General features: G+C 47.9%; 1 protein-coding gene across 1 annotated transcript; it reads left to right on the top strand.

Annotated features, from left to right (window-relative positions):
- The first annotated feature begins 6,558 nt into the window (after positions 1 to 6,558).
- LOC108922997 (SLIT and NTRK-like protein 4) lies at positions 6,559 to 10,504 on the top strand. The gene is made up of 3 exons (XM_029257151.1): positions 6,559 to 6,565; positions 6,678 to 7,073; positions 7,698 to 10,504. The coding sequence occupies exon 3, from the start codon at positions 7,739 to 7,741 to the stop codon at positions 10,265 to 10,267; it is 2,529 nt and encodes an 842-aa protein (XP_029112984.1). The 5' UTR covers positions 6,559 to 6,565; positions 6,678 to 7,073; positions 7,698 to 7,738; the 3' UTR covers positions 10,268 to 10,504.
- The last annotated feature ends 1,826 nt before the right edge of the window (positions 10,505 to 12,330 follow it).

The following is a 12,330-nucleotide window of genomic DNA, read 5'->3' as shown; positions in this document are numbered from 1 at the left end:
GAAAAAAAAAAAAATGAAGGGGGCATACAGACGTGTCAGTTTAACAGAGTAAATGTTGCCGTGAGGTAAATACAAATCACTGCTTATCGATGGGAATTAATTAATAGGTAAAGGTAAAAATTTTACAGTGCTGATAAAAAGTGTTTGCTCCCTTTTGGATTGTTTCAATTCGATCACGTGTTGAATTCGTCTTGGGCCAACGTTCCCGTTCAGCTGCTGCAGGACGTGTTTAGTTGCAGTCGTTGCAGCTAAAGGTGCCACGACCTGTTATTGACTGCAATTACAGTTAGTTTTTCTACACCTGTGGTTGAACATTTCATTATCTTCCAAACTGTGGAAAAAACACGAAAACAATATTGATGTCACTTTTTATGACAGTGGCTCTATTCATATGATGCCAAACTTTTACATTAAAATGCAAAAATAGAGGCAATTGGGGGTACATACTGTTTCACTGCCTTACAGCAACCCTGACAGCTGCCGGTGTTTAATAAGTGACCTCAGAGCCCAGCTCAGCACTCGTCCAAAGGCTGTTTGGTGTTGAATCCCATCCGCTGCAGCAGCTCGGTCTCGGAGTCCTGCCCATCAAGGCTGGGAAACAAAAGCGTTCGTGAGAAGCACAGCTTGAAATGGCAACGTGTGTCAGCGCCCATCGAGAGACCATTCATCGCTGGACTCGCAAAGCTGCAAATCGATATTTTCAACAACCGTCGGTAGTCCTTTGTTTCCCCTGAAAGTGTTTGCGGACGGGCGCATCTGTGTTTCGTACAGAACACGTCAATGAACGGCGGAAACTTTTTTACATTCACACTGGGGAAGCAGCTAGAGGTGCCACCATGTACCATCTTGTACTGTATAAATGAGCAAAACGGGGTAATTTGCCTCACCTAAATGAATAAGTGCTATATAAAAAGCATTACTTTGCTGGTCTTTGTCGTGGAAAAAAATCATGAAAGCACTGCATTCAACTTATAAATGATCGAACTGCTTATTCAGAATAGAGGATGGAAAGGGGCTGTAAATGTAACATCACAAAATACCTTTTTGCATTTATTCATTTAGCAGACGCTTTTCTCCAAAGTGACATACATCACACCTTTTATTACTTAAAAATAAATAAGAAAAACTGAACCAACAGTTATATAGTGAGAAACCTGTACCAGCACATAAAATGCCACAATGTCATTATAATTTGTGTATTTTTGAACTCACAAATACAAATGGATTCTTAAAAGCACACATACCTAATTAGGTGGAAAAAAAAACCCTTCTGTTTTGTTGTTCATTATTAATATTATTATTATAATTCAGTTGAACTGCTAATCACCCAGTGAGGCAGCCTTTGCAAGCCCAGGATAAAACCCAGTTGGGGTTAATGGCATCTCTGTCATCATCCGAGTTCCACGTTACCTGTACAGAAAACACACATGCACACAGGTTGAAGCCGCTTCTCCCAAGCAGAGTTGCGGTGAGTCGGAGCCTAACCCAGCAGCACAGGGAGGGGACACACCCAGGATGGGATGCCAGTCCATCACAAGGCACCCCACATGGGACTTGAACCCCAGACCCACCAGCAAGCAGGACCCAGCCAAACCCATTACACCACCCTACCCCCCTTACAGGAAACACACACACACACACACACACACACACACACACACACACACACACACACACACACACACACACACACACACACACACACACACACATTTTCTGAACCGCTTGTGCCATACGGGGTCACGGGGAACCAGAGCCTACCCGGCAACACAGGGCGTAAGGCCAGAGGACACACCCAGGACGGGACAGGACACCAGTCTGTCGCAAGGCACCCCAAGCGGGACTCGAACCCCAGACCCACCGGAGAGCAGGACCCGGTCCGACCCACTGCGCCACCGCACCCCCTTACAGGAAACATAAAAGGGAAAATAAATCCTGCATATGGTGAAGTTCATCAGCTGAAAGACTGGCCACTGTGCGGCGCCACGCCGGTTGCAAGCCACACGACAGCAGCATCACTTGCTGGCCAGTCCTAGAACTTACTGACCGTGCCACATATTTCTTCTGGGAAAGAGTACGCCTAATAAGAAGAGATCAATTTCATCTGATTCATTCTGCAGCACATTCAGCACAACGTCCAGAACGCGGTATGTTTTTAATTACATTTTTTCTTTATTTACTTTTGTAGTAGAGCGAATGTACAAATACGCAGCTTCAACCCCAACCGCACACACCTGGGCCTGCGGTGCCGAACACCTGGCCGATTATTCCCAAACAGCACATTTCCACGGAACAAATCGGAAAATGGGATACGGCGGAGCCCAGACGGCAGAGCATAACCACTGCGAAGGCATCGCGGCGCCGCAGTCATTATTTCCTCAGACGCGCTGCGGACACCAGAAACAAATAACGACACGGCGATTCATTATGCGTGGGCTGGTGTTGAAGGGACTGGATTGGTGACCAAACTTACCGGGTGCTGGCAAATTGCTCTCGTACCCAGCAGCAAGGTGTTTAAACCTGAACCGCTTCAGTAAACACCCATCTGTATAAATAGCAAAATGTCAAATTTTATGGAGTGCAAATTGCTTTAAAAAAAGACCAGAGCAAATATATGCAACAAAGCTAAATTACTGTAGTGGCATTAGCTTTAAAATAGCTATAAATTACAGCTAGAAGCAAAACTATTTGCCTGATCAGAGACTCTTGTCTGTCTTCCACAGCGGTCTCCCGGACACATCATCTCGCTTCCCAGAGGGGACTGATGGACATCTCGCACTCGCACCATAGTCTACAACCTTCCTCCTCCCCATTCCGCAGGGACACCTTCGCTACGAGCTGTAGCTGGACCGTCCGTGAGCGCAACTTTGTTATGGGGGGGTATGTGCCCCAGAACACCTGTGCTGTGGGTTCAGATACAGGTTCAAATCCAGCCCAGTCGGAACAGAGCTTGCATATTCTTCCCATAGTTGCACAGTTTTCCTCCAGGTGCTCTGGTTTCCTCCCACAGTCCAAAGGCATATGGTTCAAGTCACAAAATTGCCCATAGTGTGCGTGACTGCCCTCTGTTACACTGGAGTCCCATCCCCAGGGTGTACCCTGTCTTAGACCTTAGGCTGTGGACATTCATGACCCTGCAGTAGACAAGCAGTTATTGACAATGGGTGGATTGGTAACTATTGATTATTATGATTATTATTATTATTATTATAATAACTTTCAACATGTGGACCAGCTGCGTGTTCTAATGGGACACCAACCAGCCGTGGGCTTTGCACTCCACAGGCCTGTAGTGCCCTCTCAGAGAGGGTTATGAGGAGCACTCCACAGATCACTCATCGCAGTCGCTGCGACTCCCACGGGCCGCGAATCCCCCGCTTCGATTCCCACCACATGTTTAACACGAGTGCTGCCAGGCCGGTCATAGCAGGTTCTGTGTCGACCGCGTTCGGAAACACCACGCTGTAACTCACACTGGTTCCCTGAGCAACACTCTGCGTAACGGGTCGCCATGGAGACTGTACGTGACGCACCGGGATGTGTCGGGTTCGAGGAACGGCCAGACACGGGGCGGCACTGGCTGGACTTCCAGTTAGTCCAATTCCATGTTTTATTTCATGCCTAATCCAAATGCCAGAAAAAAAAAAAAAAAAAAAGTCTGCCCCAATCAAATAATAAAAAAAAAACACAATGGAACTTAAAGACTTAAAGAAAAGATTCAGCCATAAAAGAAGAAAAACAAAAGAAGTATTTAATTGCAAAGTATAAAACTTTAGCCCGAACACAGAGCTTTTTCCATTATCCCAGCAACAGAAACACTCTCAACAACTCTTCTTAACTTAAAAACTCATCTCCTTCCCTAGAGGCCCCTAACGTCCACCCGTTTATACCGTCTTTCATTCGCTGATTGACCGCACCTGGTACCCTTAAGCAGCGGCCAGAGTGAGACAAAGTGAGGGGTGGGGGGGTGAGTCCTTTCCCTCCATACCTTCAGCCAGCTATGAAATAAAGCAGCAGGTACAACAGATCACCAGGTTTTGATCCCGGGGCGGGGGGGGGCATGCTGTCAAACCTTCCACAAAAATTCCCAAACAGGATTTTGAACCTATTGAGCCATATTGCTCAAGATTAAAACAACTTTAGTATTTTATTTCTGACTCTTTTTTTTTCACACTAAATGCTGGAAAGCATTTTTTAAAAAGGCCATTATTTTCGCCGTCCTCCATGAGCTCCGCTGCGGCTCTGATGTTTGCTTTTGATGACCAGCATGTAGACAGTTGTTTGCATAATCAGAATATGGTACCTGCCTCTGATCCCGCTCTGACGGGTCGCGCTCAAGCCGCGTTTGGTCCCACCTCGCCGAGCATCGCCCCGCGTTCGGCAGCAGATTAGCCACGGAATCCATCAAAAAAAGAAAGGCGTTTCGCCGCACGTTCGCATGACATTTTCCTACTTGTCAAGCGAAAAGAACAAGGCAATTTTATTCCCCCCGCGTGCATATTAATATTTCACACGCGCCGGTTCCCCCAACAATGCTTTATCGCAAAGCTGGCAACATTTGGCCTGTCGGTTAATAAAATCCACAGCGGGATTTGCAGCAGGTCGGATGGACAGGGCGGCGGGGCTCACTACTTTATTACTGACTGAAGACAGCGCCACCAACAGGTCAGAGAGATGGACAGTTAGAATGAATATACTGTATATGAAGCTCAAATGGATGGATTCATCGATTGACAGTTCAGTGATAGGTGGGTGCTTTGAACCAATCAAATTGTATATTTAGTGTAATCAAATTTCTGACATTGCTAAGGGACGTCAGACAGGTCTGGTGTTTTGTCCGCACCCTCGGCTGGTTATCAAACCGAAGCGGCTCGATTTGTGTCGCGTGCATTTCTGAGCAGCGCAACGGATCTGAACCTGCAGCTTTTTACCCTCACGAGTCCAGGACTTTAACCACTACGCCACCTACGGAGCAGCATCCCAAGAACAAACGAGGGCTGTTCGAACCCAAAGCACTCCGGCCTTCCGGATATGCGGACGCGAGACGTCTTGCAACTTTTAATAAAAATCAAATTACGTGAAGATAAATTTTAGTTTTCATCTTGCACAATGTGGAGGCAACACGTGCACATAAAATGTGTGGATTGAATTTGCTGTACTTTTTTCTTATAATGATGCCATAATTTGAGCCCATAAAATTAACGCTGTTTTGTTCATGAAAACATCATGGCAGGCAAAAGTATGTTTCTTCTTTTTCTTTGTTGGGGGTGTAAGGGCACCTGATATCTGACAATTAGCTGAGTGTGGATCGATAACTTGTCACTCCCTGAACTCATAAATGAACTTGTGAATACAAGTGGAACACGTGTGGCCAGAGGAGGGCGCCCTTTCGAAAGAACTCGAAGGCCTTCAGTCCCTCAGCACTGTGGTCGCCCTGCGAGTAGCGCTGCACACGCACAGCTGAGAGTGGACATTGACATATCTTACATATCCCGAAAAATAATATTTTACATTTGGACTGATAAAGCGTATGGCCTTCAAATAAATTAATATTTACTTAATTAAGAGTGATGAATAATGCATAATGTTCCACTTTCTTTGCTACTGGGACTCCCAGTTAAGAGAAATCTGACTTTGCAACAACATTACAACAACAACAACATAATAATAATAATAATAATAATAATAATAATAATAATAATAATAATAAGAGCACCTGTTGGACGGAATCCTGAATACTTGTTCAGTAACACTCCATGAGATTATAAAAGTGTGACAAGTGAGGAGTGATCGTGACTCGTGGAGCAACCCCCCGCTCCCCCACCCCCACAGACACACATACCCCTCTTTTGAACGCGCGTGTTTGCGATGCGCCTCACGCGCCGCGTCCCTCCCGAACGCTCCAATCGCAGAGACTCGCGCCCCCATCCGTCGACCCCCCCAACCCCCCGCCAACGGTCTCCTGTCAGGTAAGCCCGTTTTCTCCTCCAGAACGCGCGTCGGGGGCGCGCGCGTAACGACGGTCTGCGCGTCAAGTTTTTTACTCGCGGCCGCCAGGCGCGCGCACTCTCCTTCGCGCGCCCGACGACAGCGCGTCTTTATAAAGTCGTGCCTCGTGCCGCAGGTTCGAAGCTTTTCCTTTTCGGGCTATTATTATTATTATTATTATTATTATTATTATTATTATTATTATTATCATTTTCTTTCTGTGTCTCCGCAGCCGGAGCTGAGCGGGCACCTCGGCGAGCACACAGCCCCGCTCGCGCCGCAATTACAGTTACAGTTAATTACAATCGCGCCTTCAGTTGCGGCGACAGTGAGAGTCGCAGCGCTCGAACAGCTCGTCCGCGCGCACAGCCGCGCTCCGCAGCGCGCGCGGGAACCACATCTGCGGCTCGACGCGCCTCCGGACGCCGCTCGGATCGGTCGCCCGCTTTGTGCGCGGGGTGACGTGCGGATCGGATCGGGACCGCGGGGCTCCGGGGCGCTGGGCTCGGGTACGGGACGGTACGGGACTGTACACCCGCCGGGCGGACCCGGGTGGACCCGGGCAGGCGGCGCGGAGGTGAGTGGATAACGGGGGGCGGCTGCGCTCCATCATCATGATCGTCCCTATCACCACCACCACCATCAATGATCATCATCACCCTCATCATCCTCTGCGTCCTTTTCCTCAGATCTGTTCAGCAGAGCATCACAGACCACTTGGTGTGTGTGCGGTGTGCGCGCGCGCGCGCGCGCCGTTTGTACACTCTCCCCCCCCCCCCCTCGCTCCTCTCCTGCGCTGTGGACCATCCTCTCCGCGGACGACCGTCGTCTTGGCGGAGGACCCGTCGTCCTCGCGCAGGATGCCGAGGCGCAGCACGCGCGCGCTCCCCGGCGCTCATGCCCATGTGAGGTGCTCCACGGCCGCTGGGGGCCCCGGCTGCCCACGAGATCCTGCAGAATAACTTCGCTTTGGTCGGACACGAGCGGGACGAGCGGGGCTCAAAGACCGTCTCGGTGGGGGGGGGGGGACACGGGGGGTCCAGCGCGCGCCGACGGCTCCTCGGGAGGAGGACCTCCAGCTTCGGGTGAGTCTCACTTATTTATATTCCACAGCGGCGGTAACGGCATCAATGGGCTTTCTGTGTCCGAGAATGTGTGCGTGTGTGTGTGTGTGTGTGTGTGTGCCTCTGTCTGTATACGTGTATGCGTGTGGGGGAGGCACTCGTTATTTGTATTTTTTTTTTTTTGGTACAGTTTATACATGTTTCTGTTATGCTCCAATATCAGATGCGCGCGCTCTGATCGCCCCGTAAGACAACATGCAAATGATGATAGCATGAAAAAAGCTAATGAAAAAAAAAAAAACACTCAGGTAACGACGAAGGAATAACGTCAAGTGCCCACGTTTAGACCAGTTCCTGATTATTATTATTATTATTATTATTATTATTATTATTATTATTAATAAACCTGTGTCATTGCGTGTTTTTTACTCCTTTTTAAAATTAAAATTAAAACTTCTACCCGATTGCATCCATGATGACTAAATGTTACATTAGTTTAGATGATCGAAATATCTCATCCGAATATATACAAATTTTGTTACTACAAAGTGCATTCATTTGTGTATTAAAAAGCACTGGCACGCGCACCTTTATTGATACTTTTATAATTTTTAACATTATTATTATGTTTCCTGCTCCTTGAAGGTTATTGCACACTGATCTGGGGGACTTTTCCCGCACAGAAGATGCCGCCCCTCCTCCTCCTGCTGCTGCTCCTCTCGGCTCTTTGCGTCTCCACCGCGCAGGGGGACCCAGATTCGGACCTGTCGGCGGACACCTGCAGCGCGTGCTCCTGCATGTCCCTGGAGAACGTCCTCTACGTCAACTGCGAGAAGGTCACCGTGTACCGACCCACGAACCTGCGGCCGCCAGCCTCCAGCCTCTACCACCTCAACTTCCAGAACAACCTGCTCATCATCCTATACCCAAACTCTTTTGTGAACTTCACGCATGCCGTGTCACTGCAGCTGGGCAACAATAAGCTGCAGAACATCGAGGGGGGGGCCTTTTATGGCCTCAGCTCCTTGAAACAGCTGCACCTGAACAACAACGAGCTGAAGGCGCTGCGCGCCGACACTTTCCTGGGCATTGAGAACTTGGAGTATCTTCAGGCCGACTACAATTTAATCAAGGTCGTCGAGCGAGGCGCTTTCAACAAGCTGCACAAGTTGAAGGTCCTCATCCTGAATGACAACCTCATCCAGAGCCTTCCCGACAACATTTTCCGCTTCGCGTCCCTCACACACTTGGATATAAGGGGGAACCGAATACAGAAGCTGCCGTACATCGGTGTGTTGGAACACATCGGCAGGATTGTGGAGCTGCAGCTGGATGACAACCCCTGGAACTGTACCTGCGACCTGCTGCCCTTGAAGGCGTGGCTGGAGAACATGCCGTACAACATCTACATCGGCGAGGCCATCTGTGAGACTCCAAGCGACCTGTACGGGCGGCTCCTGAAGGAGACCAACAAGCAAGAGCTGTGTCCCATGGGAACGGGCAGTGACTTTGATGTGCGCATGCCCCCCTCACAGCCCGATGGTGGGCAAACCACCTCCAACGCTTCCCCAACCACCGTTCCACGCCTGGTGACCAAAGCACCCAAGGCAACTAACCCTTCCAAAATCTCGGGAATTGTAGCTGGGAAGCTTTATCCTGGCAAGAACCTCAGCCAGATCGTGTCGTTCCAGACGAGGGCGCCGCCCCTGTCCCCTTGCCCACTCCCTTGCACCTGCAAGACGCACCCTTCCGACTTCGGCATCAGTGTCAGCTGCCAGGAAAGGAACATCGAGAACCTCGCAGACGTGGTGCCGCGACCGCTCAATGCCAAGAAGCTCCACCTCAGCGGCAATTACATCAAGGACATCAGCCCTACCGATTTTCAAGGGTTCGAGGGCCTTGACTTGTTACACTTAGGCAGCAATCAGATCGTGGATGTTCGGAAAGGGGTGTTTGCTAATTTGACAAATCTGCGGCGGCTCTACCTGAATGGCAACCAGCTGGAGCGGCTCCACCCCGAGATGTTCCTGGGCCTGACGAACCTGCAGTACCTGTACCTGGAATACAATGCCATCAAGGAGGTGCTGGCAGGGACCTTCGACTCCATGCTGAACCTGCAGCTGTTGTACCTCAACAACAACGTGCTCAGGAGCCTGCCAGCCTACATTTTCTCCAAGGTCTCCTTGGCCCGCCTCAACCTGAAGAACAATCACTTCATGAACCTGCCAGTGAGTGGGGTGCTGGACCAGCTCCGGTCCCTCACGCAGATCGACCTGGAGGGGAACCCCTGGGATTGCACTTGTGACCTGGTGGCGCTGAAGCTGTGGCTGGAGAAGCTGAGCGATGGCGTTGCCGCCAAGGAAGTGCGTTGCGCCTCGCCCGTCCAGTTCTCCAACATTGAGCTACGTCTGCTCAAAAACGAGATCCTCTGCCCCAAGCTGGTGGCCCGGCCCCCGTTTGTTCTGACCAGCCCCACCCCGGTGGTGACATCCTCGGCGCCAGTGGGCGTGGGCCGGGCGCCCCCCGGTGGGCCCGTGCCTCTCTCCATCATGATCCTCAGCATCCTGGTGGTGCTCATCCTTACTGTCTTTGTGGCCTTCTGCCTTCTGGTGTTCGTGTTGCGGCGCAACAAGAGGCCACCGGGTCGGACCGAGGGTCTGGGCAACCAGGAATGCCCATCCATGTCATTGCAACTGCGGAAGCACGACAAGCCGGGTAAGAAGGACGACCTGGCTGGAGAGGCCTTCATCCCCCAGACCATCGAGCACGTGAGTAAGAGCCACACGTGTGGCCTGCGGGACTCCGAGTCCGGCTTGAAGTTTGCCGACTCCCAGCGACCGAAGGTCACCCTGAGGAGTGGAGTTGTGGACAAGGATAAGGACAAGGACCCGCTGCACCCACTAGAGGCCCGCAAGAGGCTCAGCACCATCGATGAGCTGGATGAGTTCCTGCCGGGCCGCGAGTCCAACATGTTCCTCCAGAACTACCTGGAAAACAAGAAGGACTTCAACAGTATAGGCATGGGCGGCTTCGAAATTCGCTACCCGGAGAAACCGCAGGACAAAAAGGTGAAAAAATCCCTCATCGGAGGAAACCATAGTAAAATTGTGGTGGAGCAGCGCAAAAGTGAGTATTTTGAGCTGAAAGCGAAGCTCCAAGGAACGCCGGACTACCTGCAGGTGCTCGAGGAACAGACGGCTCTGAGTAAAATGTAGGGCCCCTCCCCCACCAATCCCAGTGACAGAAGTGCCTTCCGGAAAATCGCGATGACTAACGGATAATCGGACCGCTGTTTCCATGGAGAAGTTCATCATTGTTGCATCATTTCCTTTAGAGTTAGAGGTTGTACTGCAAATATGGCCTTTTTTCCCTCTCTCTCAGTGCGGTGATGCCATTATAACAATATACTACTACTGTAATATCCCATTTATTCATGCGCAACTTCAGCAAAATCTCCCTAAGAAAATATATAGTTAAATGCTGCTATTGAAATCAGTACTTTGATTTATTATATATATATATTATTTTTTTTTAACAGAAGCAGTGGGTCTTTGAAATGGTTGAGAGTTGCTTCGCTGGTGGGATCCATGTTTGCTTTTTTGTCTGTTTTCGGTGGAAGGAAGAAGTAAGGAGATGGGAATGTCGGACAACCAGACAATATGAAACAAGGAGACTCATTCTCTGTGCCCCGGAATCATACGGAAAGGTCCGGATTTCTTTGCGTTGCACACCTGTCCTCTCCATCTGCTGTACAGTTCGGATTATGGCTTCCCACTGCTGAGAGGTTTGCGGCCCAAGTTTTAATTAATAACGAAAGGCATGTTAAAACTAAAAAAAAAAAAAAAACAAAAAGCAAACACAAAAAAAGGCAAACAGTAGTTTTTGAATTATTCCAGTAAATATTTATGTAAAGAACCATGTTAATGTCGTTTTATCGGGGGGGAAAAAAGGTGGTTCGTCTTTAAAGTGTTTGAGCTTGTTTAGGCGTGACATTTTGCCAGGACACCGAAGCTCAAAGAGAACAGCTGCTTGCCATGCGAGCGTGTCTGGATCTAATTTTGTAAGACTTCATTATTTGTATCTGTGGAGCAGTTTGTAAAATAAAATATACTAAAAAAAAAAAAAAAAAAAAAAAAAGAAAAGACAACAGTACAGAAAAGGGGAGGGGGGCAAAAATGGCAGAGAGAGAATGCGGTAACAATGGAAAGATTGATGACCACAGTCAGCTGTCAATTGGTAGCTCAATTAAATTCTTATTTAATTTATTTTTCTATGAAGGGTTATTTAAAAAAAAAAAATTATTGGTACTATTTAAAATGCTTAACGGACACTTTGAATGCTTAAAACTGATCAGTTAATCACATGTTGGCAGATTTTAATTATGAGAGTCAAATTATCTCTATTTTGACCTTAGTTCCTTTCATACAGTATTTACACAGGTAATTTGGTGAAATCAGTGTAACTGTGTCGAATGGCGTGTTCACTGATCGGTTGCACGAGCTGAGGCCTGACAGTATGTGGACTCGATGAATTAGCTTACTCTTATAGCCCAGAATAATTTGTAAAAAAAAAAAAAAAATTATAAATAATATGCAACCAAAATAAATGTGCATTATAGTGATATGATTCTGGACTGTATGACTGTAAGCATTCGGTTACAGGAGGCGTGGACATTGGCTCAGGTCCCGATAACCTGCTCAGCGTTGGAAACTGTGCTCACCATCTAAACCAATGAGGAGTTCACGTAGTCGCTGACATGTTCAGAATCAGATCACGCGTCATGTGCAATATTAATACGCGCAATCACATTTGCTTAAAACACTTTGTGTGTCCGTTCAAGGTAGTTTTGTGGAGACAACTTCTATCGTTCTTTGGATGCCTCTACACACTTAACTTGATTAAGTCCTAATTTAAAATACTGTTAAGTTAAGAGTGTTTGAAATTATTATTATTATTATGATTATTATTATTTTTTATTTGAAATACAAGTGAATAGAATGTAACTTGAAACGTATAATAAATACAAATTCTCTGAGTCAGGACATATCTGTATTTTGGTTAGTTTTCTTTTTATTGTGTTAACGTGTTCAGGTAGAGGCTTTAAATCAGTGCTTAGATTTTTTATGGTTGAAAAAAATGTTTTAGATGAATTTTGTTCCTTGCTAAAGTTGCACTGCAATTAATTTAAACGTCTCATATTAATATCGTGCAAACCTGGGGAGGGGAAAGAGAATCACACAAAACTGGATTTTTCTAATGGAAAAAAGTTTATTAATTT

This window comes from Scleropages formosus, chromosome 13, assembly GCF_900964775.1.
Source record: "Scleropages formosus chromosome 13, fSclFor1.1, whole genome shotgun sequence".
Taxonomy (NCBI): Eukaryota; Metazoa; Chordata; class Actinopteri; order Osteoglossiformes; family Osteoglossidae; genus Scleropages; species Scleropages formosus.
The sequence above is the reverse complement of the archived record's forward strand: the minus strand, read 5'-3'. Positions and strand labels throughout refer to the sequence as shown.